Source organism: Thamnophis sirtalis, unplaced genomic scaffold, assembly GCF_051295495.1.
Source record: "Thamnophis sirtalis isolate CommonGarterSnake01/CBP01778 unplaced genomic scaffold, rThaSir2_p1.2 scaffold_1, whole genome shotgun sequence".
Lineage (NCBI taxonomy): Eukaryota > Metazoa > Chordata > Lepidosauria > Squamata > Natricidae > Thamnophis > Thamnophis sirtalis.
The window spans coordinates 85322817-85348024 of NW_028261381.1; the positions used below are offsets into that span (position 1 = coordinate 85322817).

Consider the following 25208-nt stretch of genomic DNA (forward strand, 5'->3'; position numbering starts at 1 on the left):
CCAACTGGAGCCTTGTGTAAGCTGAGTTTGCTGTGGCCTCAACTGTTCCCCACTTGGCCAACTAACTGCCGCTGGCAAGGCCATAACTACTCAAAATATAAAAGCCTTTTCTTTTTATTGGCTCACCTGACTAAACTGCATGTGAATGATGTGACGGATAAGTGGAATCAATGAGTATTGTCTTCTCACAAAGCCTTTTTTAATTATTACAATCTGTTGCTAATCTCTGAGTTTTCATTTACCTGCACCAGCTCTGCTATGCTGGCCTATGTGACTTGCTTTGTGATCTATCCTCTTCCTGTGTTCAAGCCGCATTAAACTTTTTGAGTAACCACTTCCTTCTTTAGGAATTTCCATCTTCTGGGGTTTGTTTGTTTTTTTAGGTCCAAGATTATGTTTGTTTATAATCAATTTCTCTCTCTCTCCTTCCTTCCTTCCTTCCTTCCTTCCTTCCTTCCTTCCTTCCTTCCTTCCTTCCTTCCTTCCTTCCTTCCTTCCTTCCTTCCTTCCTGAATCTTTGAAATATCTGCAACATGTGTTCATCTTAGTTGGCCAGGTTATAACATTGCCAAATTAATTCATTTAGACTTCTTAGCAAGGATGGATATTCAAACATGCAATACAACTCTTTGCTAAACAGCCACCCATTCAGTGACCATTAAAAATTATCACCAGCACTGAATGAAGGGACTTATGATCCACGCCCAAAGTTACAACTGTTGCAGCGCGCATGTGCGCGCACACACACCATTATCATGATTGCAATCTGAGGGCTTGGCAACCTTTCATACTTAACAATAGGTTGCCAAGAGTCCTGCAATCATGTGATTGCCGTTGGCAATCTTCCCTGTCAGCTTCATTTGGTAGGCAAGGTTGAAATCTGCAGACTGGTTCCTGGAGGCTGACTAAAGAAGATCCACCCTGAAAACTCAGGTTTAAATTTTTGCTTGGATTTCAGGCAGACCATTTTCAGCCAACCTATGAGAGTGAAGAAGCTGCTTGGCACAGAGAGAACCCACCCTGCACAGGGCCAAATCAATCTGGAAGGCAACGCTTTTGCTATCAAATAGCCTGGCTAAAAGGGTCCTTCTCTGCAAACAGAGTATGGGGAGGGACCCCAGTTCTGGGCCAACTATACTTGGATCCCAAAGATCCAAGCCCCATTCAGCTTACCAATGCAAGGTTTTCCCTTCTGTGCAGGTGAGATAGAGCTACCCTCCTTTGGCAGACAGCTCTTTCACTCTATCTGCTTAATGACTTTTGTGGTCATTAAATAAGGGAACCGGGATTGCAGGTATTAAATGAAGTGGTCATATGGATATCTTACTTAAGGACTGCAACAACTTTCAACCAAAATTCCAGGCTCAATTATGAGCAATAAGCAAAGACTAGCTGTTGTTGACACAATCGGCTCACCCAGGTTTTATCTTTCTGGGCATCTACAATAGACTGGAAGGATAGTAAGCAGCTGTCAGTATCCTAATTTTCTCCCAAGAACTCTAGACTAATGCAGTTGTACCTGTTCTTTGCAGTATCACTTGTCTTCCCATTTGTCACCAGACTTGATAAGATCTGAAAAATATCGTGACCCGTCAAAAGCGCGGAGGACAAAATCGCACTCGACGAAAGCGCGCATGTGACGTCATCACAGCGCGACGAAAAAAATTAAAAATTGAAATAAAATTAAAGCAAGCCGATTCACATAAAGGTAAGGGTTAGGTTAAGGGTTAGGGTTAGGTTAAGGGTTAGGGTCAGGTTTAGAGCGTTAGCGTTAGGTTTAGCGTTAGGTTAAGGGTTAGTGTTAGGTTTTTCGTTACGTTAACGGTTAGGTTTAGGGTTAGATTTAGGGTTAGGTTAAGGGTTAGGGTTAGGTTTAGGGTTAGGTTTGGGGGGGTTAGGGTAAGGTTTTAGCTTTATTTTTACATTTTTCGATCACAGCGCGATGTTTTCGTCGCGCTGTGATGACGTCAAATGCACGCTTTCGTCGAGCGCGATTTTGTCCTGCGCGATTTTGTGGTGGAACCAAAAATATTCTATCTATGCCTTTATTTTTGCTCTGGCAGACAACAATTTCACAAGCCAGTGGTTCCAGTTGCTATACAATTTCTTACAATAGTAAATCACCAACTATCACAACTCTTTCCTTTATCTTCTTTTAGGACATAGCTATCTGTAAAGAGATTTATGATCCTCTCTTTCTATTGTCTTTTTCTTCCTCTGAACATTCAGAGCCTATTTCATCTACAAGGATCTGAAAACCATTCCTGATTTCCAGTAGTGAAGAATATACTATATGTCTGATTTTTGGACTTTTATTTCAAGGAAAGCAACAAGCATGATTTGATGCAAATATATTCCAGGAGCAGGAGTGGGTTCCTTTACCGGTTGGTACCGGTTCGCTTTGCACCCACCACACATTACTCGTGCATTCACAGTTGAGTGTCATTTGTTCTGCGCATGCACAGAAACATATTAGCAATGACAGAAGAGACCAGGAAACCAGTTCAGGGGCGTGAGCAGTCTGGGTCGCTACCGGTTCTGCGACCCAGGCTGAATCACCACTGCCGGTTCGGCCAAACCGGGAGCAACCCACCTCTGTCCAGGAGGGTTTTTTTTCAGGTAGCAAAATATGCTATAAGCAATATGAGTCAAGATGGAATTTCTGTCTATTCATCTTCACTTCTTAAAAATCTTTCAACTGGTTGTATACTGTTTGTTCTTGTCCCTTTTTCAGGTTAAGCACAAAGACTTGATTATTATGCCCCCCCACTAAATTCCCCCACTGAACTCCCCAAGTAAATCCACTAGTTCTCTTTGTTTATTCACTCAGTTTCTCTGTAAGGAACCTGCTCTTTGCTGAAATGAAATCCTAGAAGATATAAAAATATGCTCCTTTGAAACAAGATGCTTACTTGTGAAGAATGTTACATTAGACCATTTCTCTTTGATACAAAGTTTTTAAATATTAATACCATTTAATATCTTAACAGAAATACAAACTCATATATGCAGATATTGTAACTTGTTCTGTTCATTATCCAGAGGAAACAAGAAGAACAATTTTTTTAAAAAAACATAAAAGTGACTGACCTTTTGTAAATGCACAGCACAAACCCGGATTGCAGTCACGTTGATTTTCACAAATTGTTCCATTTTCTCCTTTTGAGACCGCTTGCATGCACTCACCCCATACACAGAGCTGTTGCCCACAACACTCCATATCCCGAGAACAGTGCTAAAAATAAATAAATAAGAAAACATTCACAGGAACAACTTATTGGAAGCATTCTGATCTGATCTAATACTTAGATCTATAGTAGCAATAGCAGTTAGACTTATATACCGCTTCATAGGGCTTTCAGCCCTCTCTAAGCGGTTTACAGAGTCAGCATATCGCCCCCACAGTCTGGGTCCTCATTTCACCCACCTCGGAAGGATGGAAGGCTGAGTCAACCTTGAGCCGGTGAGATTAGAACTGCTGAACTGCAGATAACAGTCAGCTGAAGTGGCCTGCAGTACTGCACCCTAACCACTGTGCCACCTCGGCTCTAGTGAGGTGAGATTTGGAAAAACAGAACTCTGTATCTCAAGCACTGCCTAGTATGACATGACCTGCTTTTTTTTCTCCTGACCCAAAAAAAATAAATAAATGAAATTTATAGGCAAACAAATGTAACAGCAATGCGTGTCAAATCTCAAAAAAGTCTGGAAATTTTAAAAGTGTCTAATTTTATTGCTTTAGAACAGAATATGATGAAATTTGCAGTGACACAATGTGAGCGCAGTGAAACAGAGGCAAAATATTCAAGCCGTCATCTGACAGTCTGTATAATACCCAAAGTATACCCAAAGTATTATACTCCAATGAAGTAAGGTAATATGCTATTTTAATTGCTAAACTGATTTAAACATTCACTATAGTATGAGATAGCTGTGCAAAATGGAAAGCACGTTATTTTTTGAGGAATTTCAAGCAAACAAGAATAAAGAGTTGTATTTCTGATAGGAAATATTGAGTTTTCCCTTTTAGATCCTAGGCTATCTACTCTGACATTAAATATCTTCTAAAATATTTTTCAAACTATTTCAGTGCAATTTGAACTATCGGTTCTTAAATAAGACTAACAATATTTTCATGAGTCATATTCCAAGGTAATAATCATTTTAGGCCAACGAAAAGTTTAAAAAGGACTTGTTGAATTTTTCAAACCCTAATCTCCTTTGAAACCAAAATACAAAGATTCTAGTTAGGAAAAAAAAAGATTAGACTGTGATCTGTATATGAAAGTAATTAAAGTTCCTATAGACTCTTGAATGTCACTAGTTAAGTCTCCAATCAGTTTAAACCAGAATAAATAATACTTCTCCATACGCCCTATAGAAGGTTCACTTTATCTTACAAGAACCCAATGTATTAAATTACATTAAAACAGACTGGTTAAATAAAACCTACAGCATGCTTTCCCAATCTGGATCTTCTGTAGATGTATGGATTTTCACAATAAAAGTCTTCTAGCCAGCATAGCCATTGCTGATTATTTTATAAGACTATATACACCTGGAAGGCATCAAAATTTGGTGGTTGATCTAGAATAGTTGTTCTCAAACTGTGGTATAGGGAAACCATTTCATGAAAACCACAAAGTCAAATAAATAAATAAAATATTTTAAAACTTCTTAGCTTTTATTTTTAATAGAAAAATTATTTTTAAATTCAATCCACATAAACCAAAGCTCTTTGGGGTCTCCAATCATTTTTAATAATATAAAGAGGCATGTAGCCAAAATATTTGAGAACCACTGATCTAGCAGGGTTTTTTGACATATTTTACATTTTACAGAAATGGGTAATAAAGTGCAAGTATTAGGAAGCCGTGTTTTCCATGCTTTTTAGAAACTATCTGCTTTGCGGATAAAATCATCAGGTCTTGGAGCCTTCAGATGAGACATCATGATGCAACAAACATCTTTTAACAATTTAACCCTAACAACCCTAACGTATCAATTTATAGATAGAAAAAGAAAGTGGATAAAGATGAAATGCTCACTGCATGTTGAGGTTTGCAAATGTGACAGTTGTACTCCAGATCAGAGAATGCACAGTATTTTCCAATTTCACAGTCTTCGTCTATAATGCATTCCTGAGAAGAAGAGTAAGAAGTCTTCAGTTAAAAGGGTTATTCAGTAAAACTGCATGCAACCAAAGGTCCATTTTTGCTCCCAAAGCATCTAGGATAGCAATGTCACAATATTATGTTATACAAAAACAGTAATAAAACAAACCTGATGTCCCCAAATGAATTTATTTTTATTTTATTTATAAAATTTATGGGCTGCCCATCTTACCATAGGGTAACTCTAGGCAGCTTACAATTACATCTTAGTTGGTCATTGGTCATAAAATGTTAAAATCACACCTTACAGCCAAGGACACATGGGGAAAGTAGAGACGGGAGGGAGGAGGTGGGACTCTGTTAATAGCATGCCTCTCCTTTTTCTGCACAAGTGTTATATATAGAGCTTATATACAGAGTTCCTTCAGCCCAACTGGTCCCAATGTTGCAAAAGTACTTCAGACTATCCCTTTGATGGGTTTTCTACAAATTGCATGCCCCAGATTACAGACTAAATACATAGAAAGCACACATTTCTTCCAATATGAAAACAAGAAAAACTGGTCTGTGTTTATGGCTCTCCCTGACTGATTGCCTAACCCTGTACTGGACTAATTTATTTAATCATACACAATCAAACATTCCAACAACACAGAGGAGCCTAATAATCCGTGATACTTTTTTCAAAGCAGATATCAAATAAGTAAAAAATACAGGTAGCCTAACAACTGGTCGAAGATAGCAATAGCAATAGCAGTTAGATATTATATACCGCTTCATAGGGCTTTCAGCCCTCTCTAAGCAGTTTACAGAGTCATCATATTGCCCCCAACAACAATCCGGGTCCTCATTTTACCCACCTCAGAAGGATTGAAGGCTGAGTCAACCCTGAGCCGGTGAGATTTGAACAGCCGAACTGCAGAACTGCAATCAGCTGAAGTAGCCTGCAGTGCTGCATTTAACCACTGCGCCACCTTGGCTCTTCTTAGATCTACAGACAGATCTTTAAAAAGCTACTTACAACCCATCCTCGAAGTTATGGCTGCTGGCCTCAACTGCAGTCACATAAATGCATTTCAGGCGCCAAGCAACTGACTCATATTTACAGTGACCTGTGGTTACATAATTACAATTTGCAATGCCAAAAATGCCCATTCAGGAAATTGATTTAACAACCATGTGATTTACATAAAATCTGTGAAGGCTTGCTTTATGACCATCTTAAAACTGGTCAAAGAATCAAGTCCAATCAGAAAATGTCTCAACTTATTATTGCAACAACTTAGACCAAAATCCCAGGCTCCACATTGGTCATATGTTAAGAATTATCTGCAGAGTTAATTTGCACTCTGTGCAAATTACTGAGTTACTGTGAAATATAGGACATACATTTCACCGTAACTCATTGTACTGAAGGAAAACCAGTTTTCTCTAGCACTGAAGAATACAAAGTCACATTTAGTGATTAAACTTCCAAATTATACCAAACAAGTGAAACAATTTATAGAGTAGAATATAGCTGGAAGGGACCTTGGAGGTCCTCTAGTCCAACCCCCTGCTTAAGCAGGAGACCCTATACCATTTCAGACAAGTGTATATACAGTCTCTTCTTTAAAACCTTAAAATTGTTCTGCATATTTAAATTTGACAGATTTCATAGAGAAATCAAAGTTATTAATTCAAAGTTATTGATGTATTGTTGCACATACTGAACCAATGATCAAACTCTCAGGACAAAGAAAGGAAATAATAGATTTGGCAGACCCAAGGTGTCTTGGATTTATTAAATAAAGAGTGCGGCTCCTCCAACCAACTCCTGCATCCTAACTATGAACATACTCAGTCAGGTTGTTCAAATAAGTTTCCATTTGGCAATCCCTGTGACAAAGTGGTGATATCAGAACTGACATCCTCCCCACCCCCCAAAAAAACTGAACAGTGGCTCCCTTGTGCAGACTTTTGGCTCTCCTTTTAAACTTTTACTCCTGTTACTATTAGCCTTACTTAGGCATGTTTGAGTATCTGTGGCTTTCCTAGCCATGCTGCCACAAAGTAATACTTACTTCCAAATACCCTCCTCCCATAAAGTCTGATTTATATTCCCGATGCACTGAATTCTATGGCCAACATTCATGCTGTCAGTCTCAATAGCAATCTCTCTTCAGACAGGAGAAAAGCAATCACGGCGGTTTTAATTCTTTGCAGCAGTTCCTTCTTGACCAAAAGTCTCCTGCTGCTAGCTGTTAAGTTTTCCACTCATTCTGCTTGATCCATTTGAAGACTAAATATTTTAGGTCTTCACAGTAACTTTAAAGTGTTTTTCCTTGCCTTTCCTTCTCTGATTTATTTTTTTAGGCACTGTCTGGAATATTTGGAAATATGCTGTGTTTCATTTAAGAATCAAGCGTACTTTAGCTGCAGGATCTTTTTAAAAAGAGGTTTGGGTTTCATCAAGTCCCCATGGAGAAATCTATGAATTATGTAATGAGCATAAAAATAGTCTTGGCGCGAACCTGTTGCAAAAAGTATTAAGAACTCCATACATGGATAAAAGTCAAATGTGTTCACTAAAGAAACAAATGTAAAAGACACCCTAAATATCAAACTTACCTCCTCAAGACAACATCCACAAAAAAGATTTACCACAGCCTTCTTCTAAAAGGTTTTTAGAACTTCCCAGATTGGCTAACCCACTAAAATTCTTGGCATCCTTCACCCAATGCTAACCAGGGCTGATTCCTACTTAGCTTCTAAGCTCATCTGAGCTCAAGTAGAGGTTGCCACCTGCTGAGGCAATATAATGTTACTAATTGAACAAACCATAAGTGCAATTATTGTCGCTTGATCATGGATGGATGGATGGAAGGAAGGAAGAATAAAGCAAACCTGCTAGTCACACTTTAGAAAACAATAAACAGTGCTCAATTCAATGCAGTTCCATAAGTGAGATACAACTATGTTAGTATTGTCATCCAGTTGTGAGTTATCCTTTTTAGAAAAGAAAAGTAATGAAAATGAAGGCTTAAAAAAAATAATTGTCCTGAATGTTTTAGCTTCTGTTTACAATTATGGAGTTGACTTTTCAAATCCTTGCAATGCTACATTCCCTAAAACAGTGTTTCCCAAAGTGTGGTACGCGTACCCCCAGGGGTACGGGAAGAGCTTGGTGGGGGTACGCGTTGCACCGGAGTTTGGTGGGGATCACGTGGGAATATCCACTGTGTACATGTGTATCCGGTTTTAACAGAAAAAGTCCTGAAATACATCTTGCCTTTTCCAACTTCATATTTATGCGAAGTTGCTTTTTCTGCATTTGTAGACATTAAGTCAAAAAAAAGGAAGAGACTATTGGACGTGGAACCGCATCTCAGATTAAAATTAACAACCAGGGAACCAAATTATGATGATCTGTCATCTCAACATAAACAATTTCATCCTTCTCATTGAATCAAATAAATGTTGTTTATAATATAACTTTCGTTTATTTTGCGTATGTACCAAAAAAATAAAATAAATATATTTTGATTTTTATTAAAGCATATGTTTTTTATGAGGGGTACTCAGCGTTAAGAAAATTATAGAAGGGGTACACATATGTCAAAAGTTTGGGAAACACTGCCCTAAAATATAGATCATGAAGGATATTCCCATATTTTATGACTTTCTTTTTTGTTCAACTGCTGGGCTGCATAAACATGTTGCTCATTCTGCTGATTATATCAATAGCAGCATGTCACAGAATCCAGGTATGGAGATTTCCTCTTGGAATAAATAAAAAAAATATCTTTCCTGTAAAGGTACATCAAAAAGTTGTGTCTGATTAGCTTGCCTGAGTTAGTAACAATAAAATCAAATGTGGAGTTGTTAACAAAATGATTTACCATTAAATCAATAAGAACAGAGTTCTAATTTCCTTTCTCTAAAGCATTAAACTGTGTTTTAGCAAAGTCAAAAAGTTGCCCCTTCCTTCAGTATAGCTTAAACATTAAAAAAAAGGTTTCCAACTTATTTCCTAGGTCAGAAGAAAGGACACCTTCCTTACAAACATGAAGATTTGTAAGAGAGCCTCATAGCAGATAAGTTATTTACTGTCAAATCTTAAGTGTCTGGTCTAGCCTAACTCAAAACATTTTTCTTTCAAAATCAACATACCAGTTCTTTCTGCTTAGAAGCTCAATATGCACAGAATAGTCATTGAAAGAGCACAAATGAATCATAAATAGAATCATTTAATCTCAGAGAAGATACAGGTAAATTGAACTGCTCTATGAGACAAATATGACAATATTTGCAGGCAATGAATAGCAAATCCTATAATAAATAAGAATTTGGGACCCTCCAGAGGTAGCCTTCAATGGACAGAAAATGGAAACCATGTGACTCCAAATTTAATACCACAGCATATTTATAACAGCTGATCTAAAACCTTTAATTTTAAAGTTTTTTTCTATACATGCATTACCCATGTAACCCTGTTATTATGATTTACATGTTTTCCTCTGTAAAACCTCATTACTACATTCCAGAACTCAATAAAAAATCGAAGTATGGTGTCATAGAGGAAATTACATTGAGAAATAGTTTTTGCTTTTATTGAAAATTGCTAAAGGAAAATTAAGATCCATCTTTACAAAAGAGGCAGGGCAGATATGTAAAAAAGTACTTTATTATTAGTAATAGCCATATTATTAATTTCTTTTCATATCATAAAATGGGGAATGAAACCATTATTAGAAGAGAGAGAAAATACAAACAAGAGCAAACACTTTCTCAGTATTTTTAGTGGGAAAAATAAGTAATAAATGTTGAAAAAAGTTACTGAGATTTTGATTCAACAATGTTTGGAAATCACTTGAGTATAATCCAAAGCTTTGTATTTTAATTAATCACCATCCATAACATCCATAATATAAACTTTTCTTTTAGAGAAGAACAGGGTGTAATCTAGCAGACTGCATTCAGTCAGCATAATACTCCTTTCAAATTTCCCTCTAAGATCTTCCTATGTAATTTGGAAAATATGAGGACAAAAATAAGTAACAGTGCAAAATGAAATCATATAAAAAAGATTAACTGACATACAAGAGGGGCAGGCAAAGATGATTCTAAACATAACTAAGAATTAAGCCTAATTCATGAAATAGGGATTATGTTTATATAAAAATGTAAAACAGAACAGACTACTTGTAACTGTATGGTAAAAAAAACCACAGAGAAACAAAGTAGAATGTTATTTCACCCTTTTAGTGGATACCTTTGTCATATTGAAAGTACTTTAGAAAGTAAATTCGAGTTTGGTAATGAAAGCAAACAGGCAGGAAAGGATGACATGTGTATCATGAAGTCATCGAAGAAATGACATAACTTGTAAACTGCTGTCACACATTAAAAACAAATGATATAACTGGGCCACTTCCACAACGGAAGTAACAATGTGATATCACTGTGGCTTACAATACGATGGTATCAGAATCCCTTTATTTCATTACTGGATTTACAGTAATCAGAGGCTGATGGATTCTTTGGTATTATCTGAATTTGGTTGTTTTCTTGCAAACATGGTAACATCTTCAACGCTAAAAGAGAGTGGGATTTGCTCTTTGTTTGCTTACAGTAGTTTAAATACTAACTAGCAGTCAAAAGACAGGATGAAATCTCTTTACTTTCACAACATATGGACGGATTTAACCTTAGTTCAACTGGAAAACTGTGAGCATCTTAGATCAAGTTAACCCTCAACCCCCCCCCCCAAATGTTAAGGAAAGGAAGCTTAGCACTGAGATGCATCATTCAAAAGAGACAATAAAAAAAGCTAAAAAGAGAACAAAAAGACCTGAACATCCTCTTTCCATCAATCAGTATCCAATAAGGAGGGATTAACAACAGACAAACAATCAAACCATAAACAATACCCTAATGAAGGAATTACCAACTGAGATACACAATCAAGCAGTAAACAACAACCTAACCAAGGAACTACCAAGGAGAAAACAACACCCCCACAAAACTGTCAAAGACAAACTACTGTACATAGTCAGAGAGTCAACACCACTTTCTTCTAAGCACTGAAGATGTTTGAGAAATGAAGCATCTGCAAATAAAACAGCTAAGCTTAGACAGCATTATGGACTTCACTGTTCAATCATGAGCTACATATTTTCTCCTCTAGTGACAGTCAAAGGATGGTACAAGCAGCTGTAATAATTTCTTCCATGGCAAGAATTCTGGTTTTTTTATTTCTTCTCCATCCATCTTAATTACATTAAATCAAATATGCATCTTTCAAAAAAAAATACCATGAATGTATGGTTGTAATTTGCTGGTTTTAGTTTCTATTGCTTCTATTTCAGCACTGACCTGTTAACTACTTTGAGAGTATATTACAGCAGGCTTGGCCTTTTGTTAAAGTGAAAGCAGTAAGTGATAAAACATTTTAGTGTGATAGCTCTAATTTTGCTGGACTACAGCAGCTGCAGTTTTCAAAATTGTTTATACCTGCAGATTTGAATTCAGATTTGAGGTAAACAGTAAGCAATAATTGCATGGAAACTTAATGCTTTTTCACATCAGTTTTAATACTATAAATAAGGCAATAATTCAATATACCACTAATGTACACTAATGATTTATTGGTGGATATTTACCCATTTATTTGAAAGAAAGATGGGCTTGAGTTAAAGATGAATCTCCCCAAGAAAGGCAGATTAGACTGAAAAAATAATTCTCATAAAATTTAGTACAATTTTCCTATTTTAAATTATTTTCAGAAAAAAATAGCACCTCTCAAGTAAATTAAAGCCTATGGTACATATAATTTAGCTTCTTGGAGAAAGTCACTCAAGTTATTTCATGAAAACTAATTCTAATAACTTTTCTGGTGACTGATCTTCTCACATGAAATGAAATAGTTCATTTTTAATAGGCCCTATAAAGTCTATTTTTGAAAATGATAAACAGGGAGCAGATGTCAAATTCACCAATTTTATCAGCATATGCAGAAACATAAGATACAACACAGGTTTGTGAAACTCAAAGATAGTTGTCTAAACAATTGTTCTAATTGACACTGAAAGCGAATAAATTCAAAGGAATTCCAAATAAAAAACAGCACGATTAAATCTATATAAAAACCTGTCAATGAAAGCTACACAAGTTACAGATTTAAAGATGTGTGGTTTTTCTACAACGTTTCTCTGCTTATCAGGGAACACAAAGAAAAGCTTACTGGTTATTTTGTAATCAGAAACAAGGAGTAAAAATGGAATTTCTGATCAAGTTTGTGTGTTGTATTAAATTATTACATTAATATAATTTCATATTGATTTAAGCAATACTAATGTTTGCACTAGGATTTCTTACCCTTACAATCGGAAATTACATATCAAAGCCACAAGCTAAAATAAATATTAATTACATTGCAATCTTCCCTCCAAGTATTTTCAGTCTGCAAAACACCAAACATCCCAATAATTTAGAGAATTTAGTGATAATTACTTTAAAACACATGCCATTATGGCTGGCATGTATGCATGACAAGTGACAAATTGCAGTCACCAGAGTAGCCCATAAATATGGAAGATGCATATTATAATGGACTGTCAAACAATCCTATGTTTTAGTCATGCCATATAGGTTTTGACAACTTTTACTCATTTATTGATATCCTGTTTTTTCAAAACAAGAATTACTTACATGATTTCTCTTTCTGTCTTCTTGTATCGATGTAATAATAGTCTCAGAATAGCTAGTAGATCCAGTTTTGTTATCCGTTACCTAAGAGAGCAGAACAGGTACACAGTAAAGCAATGATTTTAATCAATTTAAATAATGTTTGGGTTTTTTAGCTGTAAGAAAGGAAATACCACTTTATTATTATTGTGAAACAAGCAGTTTTGAATTGTGACATGAAACTGGTGGAATTTGGCTTTGAGGGATGGGGTGGGATTTGACCTTTATATCTCACAGAACCCCATCCAGTTTACTTAGATACAATATTATATATATATATATATATAAATCTGAAGGATACATGTTAATGAAGCTACAGACATAACTACTATTTGGAAAGAAAAGGAAGGAAGGAAGGAAGGAAGGAAGGAAGGAAGGAAGGAAGGAAGGAAGGAAAAAAGGAAGGAAGGAAAAAAGGAAGGAAGGAAAAAAGGAAGGAAGAAGAGAGAGAGAGGGAGAGAGAGAATGAATGAATCTGTCATGAAACCATTCTATGATTTTACTGCAGAGAGGGATCTCTGGCAATCCAAGACTGTTTTACTTGTTTAACATGGTTGAAAATGGGTTAATAGTGCCTGCTGGTCAACCCTTAAAAGTGGTGGCCTGATTCAATTGGAGAAGCTTTTTTAGAGCAGTTTGCAGAATCTATGCAATATCTTTAATCTATATTTCTAGAGGAAAATGGCCAAGGTTTAGCTGTGCAACTTTATACTTTTTTTAAAAAAAATAATAAGCCGGAATCAGTACATTAATCCTCTGAGGAAAAACATTTTATTTTACCCTTATAATTTGTCAAAATGCCCCCAATATCCCCACCACAGTTATTAAACATTTCTCCTACAGCCTTTGGAACCATGGCAGCAAGTAAGAAGTATGCAGTCAGTTAAAAAATGTGGTCCACAATTATTTTAAAATAGTTTCTAGAGATCTCAATAGAAACTAGAGGGCCAAGCCACAAAATTTGATTAGGGTTATGCAATAGTTTAAATTTGAAGGCCAAAAGGTGCTTCATAGTAAAGGATAAAATAAGACTTCAAACTCTGCAACTTCTTAAACCAAATTTATATTTAAAAAGCTACAATTGAGTACATTGTGAATTTTATGCTACCAGTGCATCTAATAAGTAACACTAAGTTAAAGAAAATCTGTGGACTACAGGAAATATACGCATATAAAAATGCATAAAATGAAAACATTCACCTTATCAATTTCTTGATGTCTATGTATTGTTTTATTTCCAACTTTTGTATCTGTGTAGGATTTATTATGGTAATTGGCAGGAAGCTTCTGAAATTCAATTCCCATTATCTTCTTAGAGCCTTCTTCCTCTGCTTCCATCTAGAAAGATTATGATTATTTCCAGATCCTCAGCTTAGAACAAGTGACTGATTTCATTATTCATGCAGTTATTAAATTTATAGAGCAATATACACATGGACAAAGTTCATTCAAAACTTTACTATTTGTGGTATTGTCTGTCTTGTCTGAAACTGCAGAATATTTATTTTTCAATGCAGGTTTGTTATGCAATTTTGGTGGCCGAGGATATGGAAAATCCTTTTGAAGGTAAAAGGTGATATTTTTGGAAAGGAAGAATAAGTTGGCAGCAATAGCAAATTTCAAACCAGAAACCATTTTCTTTTATGATTCTATTCCTAATTATTTTCTTTGGATATTACAATTCTTCCTCCACTACTCTGAGTGTCTATGCTACATCCATGGTAATTACCTGATTAAACTTCAATTTCCTGATGCTATATTGCCAATTTAGTAAAATTATGTTATCCTTATGAATATGAATAGATATAATCAAAAGTTGCTCTCCAGTCTTTATTCCAGAAATTAATATGTGGCTAGATTATAAACAAAAACATTATTTCATGTAGATATTTGCTGTAAACTCAAAAATATGAAATACAGATTTACATTATTACTTCGATAATGATAATGATAAAACTAAAAATACTGCAATTTATACTTTTCATCACAGGAGAAAAGAACATTCGACATGGAGTTAAATAAAATGTTCATTCGTGGAAGACAGCAAAGAAAAAAATATTAAAAAACAGTCTAGAACAGGGGTGTCAAACTCATGTCATCGCATCATCACGTGACATATCACGACTTTTTCCCCTTCACTAAAATGGGGTAGGCATGGCCAGCGTGTGAAGCATCCGTCCCGTGACCTTGACACCCCGGTCTAGAATATGTTTCTTCGACAAATGATTGCAAAGGCTTTTACAATCACACCTATCCTCTTGTCTTCACTGTTACCTTATTCAATCTTTGAAAAGGAACAGCTGGCAATAATTCTTTATTTGATCTCTAGGATGAAATACTCCACACCTTGTCCTAACCCAAAAGAGCAAATGCACATATTGTGTTTGCCTTTAGCAAATATACAACCAGCCAATCAAGAAAAAGGTGCTGCTTAAAGATATTCAGATGTAAGTGTTCTTCATCGGGGGGGGGGGGGGAATCTGCTTATTTTGAGTTATCTGAGTCAGGGACACAGCCAGATTGGTAAACTAAGGAGCTTACTATCCATCTTTAATCTATTACCAAGCACTCATCTATAAAGCCCTTCATGGCTTGGCTTCTAGGTATGTCCATGACCATCTCCTGTAAGGAGAACTGGCACATCCTATCTCCTCATATCTCCTTTCAAGAGATTGGGAAAAAATGTTTTGAACTAACCTATCTGGCAGGAGTCATTTTGAAATTTTGCAAATAAATAAATTACCACAATTTTTAATTCTCACTACACTCACAATTAAAGATGTACAATTTAACCAATCACAGAGGAATAGAATTCTTAGGAAGGGAAAACAAGATTGTCATAAACTTGGGGATCAATCTGAATACACACTCCAGGCCAGTTGATCTTATTGGTAGCATAGATCATGTTGCCAAATACTGGTCAAGCTCTATAAGTTACTGTCTCGTCTTTCCCAAACTGCAGTGTTAATTTCCAATGTTGGGCTTATCCCACAACACAGTCTTATGACAAGCAATGGGCAAATCATTTTAAGGCTGTTAGGCAGTCAGTTTTCACTTTCCTTTTACAGTAAAGTCAAACAAAAACTAAGCCCAAGGCTGAAAACTGCCAGCAAAATAAAAAACTTGACTTGCACCATTGATTCAGCTACAATACTTGAACATTGCTTGGTCTATAAGAATCAAAACATGAGATTATGCACTGACACAAAACTGTAAGCCCAGTTCATGTGAACAGGACCAGCATAATAATTAATTAGAAGTATAATTTCCAGAAGTTAAAATAAAACCATTATGTTCCAATGTTTAGTGAAAGTGTCTGTATCAATACAATGAGATCCTCTTTATTATATCCTGTTGCTGCTTATCATAAGACAGAATGGAAGGTGGGAGAAGATCAATGCAATCCTAGCTTTCCGCAGCAATTAAAAATTCTCAGCACATCAATGGAAAGGAAGTACATTGATTCCAGTGACATTTGTCTGAGTAGCGCAACGTGCTGGGGACAGAAATCAGAAGCAGAATGACACCAAGACTGGCTGTGTCCCAGAGAAACACAAGAATGTTTATAAACAGGCTATGTTTAATCTCTCAAATGAAGTGCTGGCACCATCGTGCCTAGACAGGTCTTCTGATAGGAAGCTGTTTTTGCTTCATCCCAGATGAAGCCACTGTTTCCATTTACAAGTGAGAAGAAACTTAGTCAACAGCACTCGCTGCCCACCAAATCCAAGCCTTGACATTAGACCCAGAGGCTAACTGCAGTCTCAAGCACAACATATTCTTGGAAAATGGAAAATTAGGTAGGAGAGTTAACTGTGAAAGTACAAAGTACTAGGTCTCAGAACAAAGGAAAGCACAAGTACATTTTTTCCAGTCTGTCAGGGAAGCAAATTTGAAACAGCTGAATCACTTTCAGCTCTGTAAACAAAAGCTGGGCTATACCAGAATATCAAGAATACTGAAGACAGACTTATCAGCCTTTTTGGTCAGAATAAATGAGTATGTGAGGGGAGAGAGGAGAGAGAGAATAAATCCATGAACAAATTATTCTTTTGTAAAAAAAACTGGTTGATTTTACACAGCAGGACCTTGTTTTGTCTTGTCTCCATTCCCTAAAAACATGATGCTTTTCAAAATCATGGAAGTATTTTTCCCCAAGGTGTGGCCAAGGGGAGGACAGGGAACAAGAAAATGGATAAGAGACAAATCTACTTTCAGATTCAGGATCATCAGCACAAATACTTCTTTTTTAGAAGCCCAGACATAAACAGTGAAGGTAATTGGCAGATAGATCATTCACAATGAAGAATGAACAAACAAATCAGGGAACAGGAGGGAAGTATGCATCATGACACTCATAAACCAAACAGAAAAGAATGCTTTTCCTACCCAAGTATCATAAATAGTACATATGTTAGTAGGGATTGACATATCCAAGGCAAGCAAGATTCCCTCTAGCTGATTTCTAGAGAAATAAATGACAGAATAACAGAGTTGGAAGGGACCTTGGAGGTCTTCTAGTCCAACTAGCAGTGTTCCAATATTTGAGGGGCTGCCACAGAGAGGAATGGATCAAGCTATTTTCCAATGCACCTGAAGGCCAGACAAGGAATGATGGATGGAAACTGAACAAGGGAGAGATTCAATCTGGAAATAAGGAGGAACTTTCTGACAGTGGGAACCTGCGGTGGGTTCCTGCCAGTTCTAACCTCTTCTATAGAAGAGGTTCCAGAACAATTAACCAATGGAACAGCTTGTGGGAGCTTCATCACTGGAAGCTTTCAAGAAGAGACTGGACTGCCATCTGCTATTGTTTTTGACTTTTGACATCTAGAGATCGTATCGACCAGTGATGGCTAACCTTTTCCAGACCAAGTGCCCAAAGCATGCAGGTACATGTGCCCCGGCCCTGTGCATGTGTGTCGAGACCCAAAGACCAGCTGGCTGGTGGAAGGCATGGGTGCATGGGCGGCGGAGCTGAACTGGGGCGACAGCTCGTGGACCATCAGGGACAGAGCTGCGTGTCACCTCTGGCACACATGCCATAGGTTCGCCATCACAGGTATAGACAGATCTTCTCCATGAAGATCCATCCCTAATCCGTTCTTCCAATGGTGCATTCATTGTCCCTGTAATTGAGTTCAGTCACCTTGCTCCTGATCAAGCTCCTCATCTCTTTTCCAGCATCAAATTTTTCAGCTTTCAATTTCCAAACATTAGGGGTGAGCGAAAGTTATGACATGCCTTGGGGGTTGTAAAGATATTTGGGTTACTTTAATATAATTTAGACATGTTTGATAAGTAACTACCATACGTATCATAACTTTATAACATTTTGTTTGTTGCATTTAGAGCCTTATTTCCTTATTGAAGTTTTTACTCGGTCCAGTTATTGTTTCATTATTTTCTCTTTGTCTTTGTTTTTTTTATATGTTTAATATAATATTTTAGTATATACTTCCAATTATTTTTAATGTATTTGAATTGTTTGGACTTTATTCAAAACCACATCAAGGGATGGGCTGTTTGTTTTTAAACGAAATGTGGTATACAGAAGTTTCAAATAAATAAGAAAATCCAGGAAATCGAGTCATGACTTCTATCATGGGAAATTATTTTGCTCCAGCTGTAACATATTTTTGAGATTTGTGTATTATGCCACCAAGGAAATGGCTTAATTATTAGGGCTAATTACTTAAAATATTGTTGTATAAGAATAAGTGGTGGGCCAGTTGTTGAATTAATACAAAAAAATACAAAAAATAAAAGGTTTAATTGAATCTTGTGGGTAATGTAGGTTGCTATGAATTTTATAAAACAGTAACTTCTAAGCCACACTAAAGCCAGCTGTTGCTTCTGTTTATGCCTCAGCTGTCATTTTCTTAGCAGCTAGGCTCCAATAATTAATTTCGAATATAGAAGAGTGGGAGGATGTGGTACCCTGCTGTTTGGACTAAATGCCTTGCAAGCTGTTGCCCAAACATTTCACTCCAGATAGAATTTTCTTAGCTGGTTAAGAGAAGCTGGCGTGAGCACCTGAGAGGAGCAGCTTAAGGACACAATGAGCCAAGCCCTCCCCCCTCTCCAGTGCTGATGAATAAAGAGGTCTAGGATTCAGAAGTTTTTGTTAAAAAAGCAAACACTTAAAAAGACACAGACAGTTAGGCAACAACTAGAAAATACACTATTGTATAAAGTGTCTATTTAACAGGATTTACTTCTTCTAAGAAGGTTTGGTGTGCAGCCTATTTTTCCCAACTTGACTAGTATGCAGAGTATAATGCTCCAAATCAAATCAAATGAGGCTGGAAACTCACTAACTTGATGTGCACATTGTGTCAGTTTAGTTTATTTAGATGCAGATTATATGAACAAACCACTCTGCTTTGTAAACCAGGATGTATGGCTTTCAGTCCTGCCCACGCATAGTCAATTATAAGTTGGCAAAAAAAAATAGATCATTTCTTTCCAAAATGGCACTTTCAGGATATTTGTGAAACGCTATCTTGGAGGTGGGAAAAATACGAAATACAAGATTGTTAGACAATACATTTTTCCTATATCAGAAAAGGGGGGAAAACCCAAAAAAGTTTCCAAAATTCCACGTGTATATATTTAATTAGCCTGTAAAGCAACAAATCTGCCAGTACTACTTAATGAAGCAGATGGATTTCTTTTCACACAGTTACTGATTTAACATTAGAAGATCAGCACACAAAAATGTGCCAAATTAGTCCATTTTTCAACACATAAAAATGCTTGAAAATTCTGTTTCGATTTTTCACATCATGAAAACAGTTAATCAGTATGGAAAACAAGCTCAAACTATACTCCACATCAATGTTATTGGCCTGAAAATATGTGTGTGATTCCAGGGGACGAAAAATGAAAGACAATCCGAAAGTGATATTTCTTACTTTGTATTTTTCTCTAAAATAAAAGCACCGATAAGACAAGATTGCAGGCCTAATCTATGAATGGGGAACAAAAATTAATGCCTCCTTTGTAAGAGATTTGCAATTAAATTTCTACATAGATATGATGAATAAATTCTTTTACGGTACATTTTAGAGTTACAGATACTCTTTTTATTCTGCCTCATTCTCCTCTTTGCCTTTGACACTTATTAAGTCTTTTAACAAAGATCAGATTAGAAAATGCTGTTCCATTTCAGCCCTTCAAAAATACACACTGACTATAAAGCATGCCCTGTAGTATGAATTAACCGCTGAAGGTCTAAAACTATATAAATATTAGCAGAATAAAAATAGTTGTTGATATTGGTGATACTTAAACAAAATATTCACACCCTTAATGTTTCACTGCCTCTGTTGCCCATTGTCTAGGCAAGTCACTCCAATTAACCTACACAACCATTCTAGGCTGAGCAGGTAGATTTTCTACTATTTTATTGCGCCTCATTATTCTCATTACACAGACAGACACATACCTTTTCTTAAAGTATTCAATTAAAATGGTAATCATTTCAGGAGCATTGGCATGTTATATTTTAATCGTGTTGCTGTTAATCTAAATCCCCAATCCCCAAGCCAATGGTGGGATTCAACCAGTGTAACAACCAGTTCGCTGAGCGCATGCTTCGCAGCAACCCGCTCTGCCGCTCCTATCAGCTGGGCTTCAAAGAAAGGGAATATAGGTCAGTATAGCACCAGTTCACCCGAACCAGTATGAACCGGCTAAATCCCACTCCTGCCCTGAGCTTAAAAAGCATATTGTAGTAAGATTCCCTATCAGCTTCAAACATTCAATTATTTCCCCAACTCTCGGGACAAAAGTCTTACCTCTTTGACCGCATTGGTCAGCTTGTAATGAGTGTCCTCCATCAACTCCTCGACTTCCTGGAGCATTTCATTCAGGCTAGTTTCATCCTTTGGAAAGCTTAGAACTATCTCCTGGGGTTGCTCTTTTTCCTTACTCTCTGAAGCAGGAGCTGAAAAGACCATGCCCAGAAGAGCCGGCAAGAACAGCAGCCTTGTCGAGCCAAGCAGAAACATCCTCAGGGCTGCTGCAATGATTCTCTGCAGGCAAAGACCAGAAACAAAAGCCTCCCAGTGAGAACATGTCTTAAGAGAACTTCCAAATCCTCATTGCTGATATTAGATGATATCAGAACGGAAAGCCAAGAAGATGACTCATTCAAGTTCTAAGAATACTAATCTAGCTTTTTCTTCAAAAAGCTGGAACTTCTACCCACTACATTAACAGTAACCTTCAAAAATGCTGCAAGATTGACATTTTCTTTTTAGAATTCCAGCTCCAACAAAGTAGTCAAATCTCTTTTCCCTTTCCCATCTCTCTTTTCTCACACCTGGATACCTATAATGTCTACCACTGGGCCTGCCATTCAGCACTAAGTTCTTTTGGAGGATAATTGCCTATAGGCTCTTGCCTCTCTCGATTATTTGGGTGATTTCTGCAAACCAAGCCATATTATAATACCATCCTTTTGCAAGTTTTAAAATTGTTGCATGAAGCAACATCTGCAGGTAGTCCTTGTTTAGTGATTGGCTCATTTAATGATGGAGTTTCAACAGTGATGAAAAAGTAATTTTATGATCAGTCCTTGCCTTGCAGGTCTGCAAGCAAAGGAAAGCTAAAAAAAAAGCAAGATCCCCAACACATTTGCAGTTTCGCTTAACTGAGTTGCTAGGCTCCACTATATTTGCTAGTGTACTAGAGTCTGTCCAAAAGGAACCAAGGTGGACAGGCCAGGAAGAAAAACTAATGAGGATTATCTGTATGCAATCCTTCTTCTAACAGCAAAACATCTTGTTTGATTTCTCCAAGCTTTCTGACTAGCTAGAAGATGTTTCAGCATATACTTACACGTACAAGGATTGCCAGAGGGATTTTGAAGTGGAAATGATGTGAAGTTCCTTGTTAAGGAGAACTACATCATCTCTACAATATGAAGTACCTCCTTGAGATAAAGCCTAACCATCTTTGATTGAATTGGATTCTGGCTACATAAGAACAAACTCGCTCTTTGAGGAAATGCGTAGCTACCATGGCAAAGGCTACAGGGTTGAATATCACTCTGATCCACAAATATAAAGGACAACTGAACTGTATTTAAGTATTTAAGATGTACCAAACATTCTTTTTTAATTATAAATGCTTAGAAGTGTTCCTCTACACTTTTACTGCCTTCTTACATTTTGTTTAGCATCTTAGTTGCTAAATGAAGATAGAAAGGGCAGAGATACTGCCCTATCCTAAAAGCTAATTTCTTAGGTACTGTAGATTTTCTTATACATGGATATTCTTAAATTTCCATCTCCAATGAAATAACAGCATGTATAATTGCCTGTGATCTCTGCAACCAGGGCAATTACAAATTATTCCAAATGTATCTGTTTTTGGATCCATGTTCGGACGTTTGGAGGTTCGAAACCGTAGCGCCGCGTAACCGAGTAAGATCCCATTACTTGTCCCAGTTTCTGCCACCCTAGCAGTTCGAAAGCATGTAAAAATGCAAGTAGAAAAATAGGGACCACCTTTGGTGAGAAGGTAACAGAGCTAAGTGAGCCTTCGGTGTTTAGTCATGCTGGCCACATGAGCAGAGATGTCTTCAGACAGCCCTGGCTCTTTGGCTTTGAAACAGATGAGCACCACTCCCTAGAGTCAGGAATGACTAGCATGCTTATGTGAGGGGAATCTTTACCTTTACCTAATTACTTTATTAGCAATTCAAGGTGATGATTATACCTATTCCTCCTGCCTCCTAATTTCCCCATAACAACAACCCTGCGAAGTGAATTGGGCTAAGAGAGAATAACTGACCAGAATCATCACCTGGATTTCAGGCATATGATGGGACTAAAATTCTAGGGTCAGCACTTCATTACTACACCAATAAAATCATTAAAAGAAAGAATAGTCTTAGAAAATGTAAGGAGAAAAGGGTCAAAGTTCAGGGAACGACTCTTTGCCCCAGTTGCACTGAGGTTGCAATAGCCTCTTTCACCATTAAAACACACCTCCTAAGCAGGCAGAAAATTAATGGACCGGCCACTCTTATAAAAAGGTCTCAAAGGTGTTTTTTTCAAAAGGCAACTGGATTTCGTTTTTCTTTTTCTTTTTAGGAAGACATTTTTCTTCTCATCCAAAAAGTTTCTTCATTTCTGATTGGATGCGGTGGGATGGGGGGGGGGGGAGAAATGTAAGGATTTATACAGGTACTGGACACAACAGTTATTTAGTCACCATTCAAAGTTACGACGGCACTGAAAAAAGTGCCTTATGACTATTTTTCACACTTACCACCTTTGCAGCCTCCCCACAGTCACTTGATTTACATACAAATACTTGATAACCGGTTCATATTTATGACGGTTGCAGTGTCACGTGATCCCCTTTTGCGACCTTCTGACAAGCAAAGTCAATGGGGAAACCAAATCCCCTTAACAACCTTGTTACTAGTTTAACAACTGCAGTGATTGAGTCACCGGCAAGAAAAATCATAAAACGGGGCACAACTGACTTAAGCAAATTTCTCACTTAGCAGCATAAATTCTGGGCTCAGTTGGGGCCGAAAGTCGAGGGCTACCTGTACTCCTTCACAGGGACCTGATCAAAATACTTCCATCCCTCTCCCCCATCCCCACCATCCAGGCAGAACTGAAGGATTTTTTTGCATGAAGAGCGAAACGTCTTCCCCAAAGGAGGAGGGAGAAAACCCCCAAATCCAGTCGCCTCTTTAAAATAAAGCACTTTGAGACTCCCGTGATCCGGATGGCTGAGAACCTCCATAGACATCTTGCAAAGAGGCATCTTGCAAAGCGCGCGCCCTCGCCCGAAGGCTCCCGGCTCTTCCAAAGCGCGGAACCACCCGAGCAGCTTCAGCCGCGCAAAGAACCGAGCCGCCGATTCCCGAGGAAGGCGAGAAGGCTGCAAGAGCAGACTAATCTGGACACGCTCCATCCGAGCCTCGGAGAAGCCTCCCCCACCCCACAGTCCCAGCCCTGATGGAGAGTCGGGACCCCGTCCTTCCACTCCTCTCAGGAATCGCTGCTGACTCGGAGGGGACGCGTCCGCAGAGCGCCAGGGGTCGATCGCTTATACACGTGATAAACGCGTAAATAAATAGCATCTTTCCATCGCCCAACCCCAGCCCACTGCCTCCCACAGCCCAGTGTGCCTACTCACCAGAGAAAGCCTAGAAGAAAAGCGGGCTTTTTGCCCTCCGATCAGCTCCTGGATCTGGAAACCGCGCGCTAAGCACCTCCAGGGCCTGCCTCGCTGGTCTGCAGCCGGTCTCCCTGGTGCGCCTGAGCGAGGGATGCGTTGGCACCTCCGCACCTCCTCCTCTCTTCGCCGACTGGCTGGGCCACCCGCCCACGGGAGGGGGGGAGACGAGGAAAGAGCCTTCGGGGAAGCTGAACCAAGGCTGAAAAAAAGCTGTAGCAGCAGTTCCCCCGCGCGTGTTCGCGGCTATCGGCCGCCCGGGGTAAAGACCTACCAAGCCCCGGGAGAGTGGGATTGGAGGGGGGGGGGGAAGAGGCAATTAGCAGCCCGTCCCTCCGCAACCACTTTTCCCCACTTCGCACCGCCTTTTAATTTGCTGACCTGGAGGTCAGGTAATTGGAGGTCTGCAGCGATGCGACCCAAGCGATAGGTCGGCTGGGAGGACTTGCGAGATTGTACACACACAATAAAACTAATTTCCCTTTCCGTGGTATAAAATGGGATTGCTTTAGAAGACGGGGAGGGGCGTGAGGGGACTCGGTTTTTTTCGAAAATAACCCAACCACAACATAGATTTTAAATGAGGTTTACTTTTGGAGAAGTTCGGTTGAAAGAAGGCTTCTTTCTCAAGAGGAGCTGGAATACGATCCGGGTCTGGAACAAGCGTCGTCCTGCTTTCTCAAAGGAATGTGGACTTAAAGTAACATTTGATCTGTTCTATACTTAAAGGCAGAGTTTCCTTTGCAAAGCGAGGCACGCTGAAGCTTATTGAAAATACACTAGCATTTTTGTTTACACACACACATGCCTTACTTAATGGCTTTTTTTCCTTAGAGAAAGTTTTCACCTCTTCTGTTATGGGGCTCAGTTATGCTTTCAAATACTTCGGACTTTATTAAATTGGAAACAAACTGAATTAAAGAATTGGTACGTTTTGAAAAAAAATGCATTATTCACTATTACAGTCCAGTCATAGGAGTTTTCTCACAAAGTCTTTGTTTTATCTGTTAAATATGATTGTTGAGTTAAAGAGCTCACACTGATCTTGTTCATTTTCTTTGAGCATTAATGTGTAAGACTATGAACATTTCGCACTGTAATCTGTATCTTCCAAGTGACCCCAAAGAATTAATTTCCATGCTTTTCATCACTCTAGCC

The 25208-nt window shown here is 38.0% G+C and overlaps 1 protein-coding gene across 3 annotated transcripts in view; it reads right to left on the minus strand.

The window, feature by feature from the left end:
• The window catches only part of DKK3 (dickkopf Wnt signaling pathway inhibitor 3), a 33947-nt gene extending 9702 nt beyond the window's left edge, over nucleotides 1–24245 (minus strand). Inside the window, exons 1-6 of one of the 3 annotated variants that reach the window (XM_087718107.1) lie at nucleotides 24012–24245; nucleotides 20645–20881; nucleotides 14043–14180; nucleotides 12807–12887; nucleotides 5049–5141; nucleotides 3091–3235 (exon numbers count right to left, since the gene is read on the minus strand). In XM_087718107.1, coding sequence (XP_087574233.1) covers nucleotides 3091–3235; nucleotides 5049–5141; nucleotides 12807–12887; nucleotides 14043–14180; nucleotides 20645–20857 — 670 coding nt within the window. In that variant the 5' untranslated portion in view covers nucleotides 20858–20881; nucleotides 24012–24245. Of the gene's footprint in view, nucleotides 1–3090; nucleotides 3236–5048; nucleotides 5142–12806; nucleotides 12888–14042; nucleotides 14181–20644; nucleotides 20882–21502; nucleotides 21643–23126; nucleotides 23433–24011 lie in introns of those variants that run through there. The other 2 variants (XM_087718111.1, XM_087718117.1) reach the window with 2 other exon arrangements.
• Nucleotides 24246–25208: the final 963 nt, after the last annotated feature.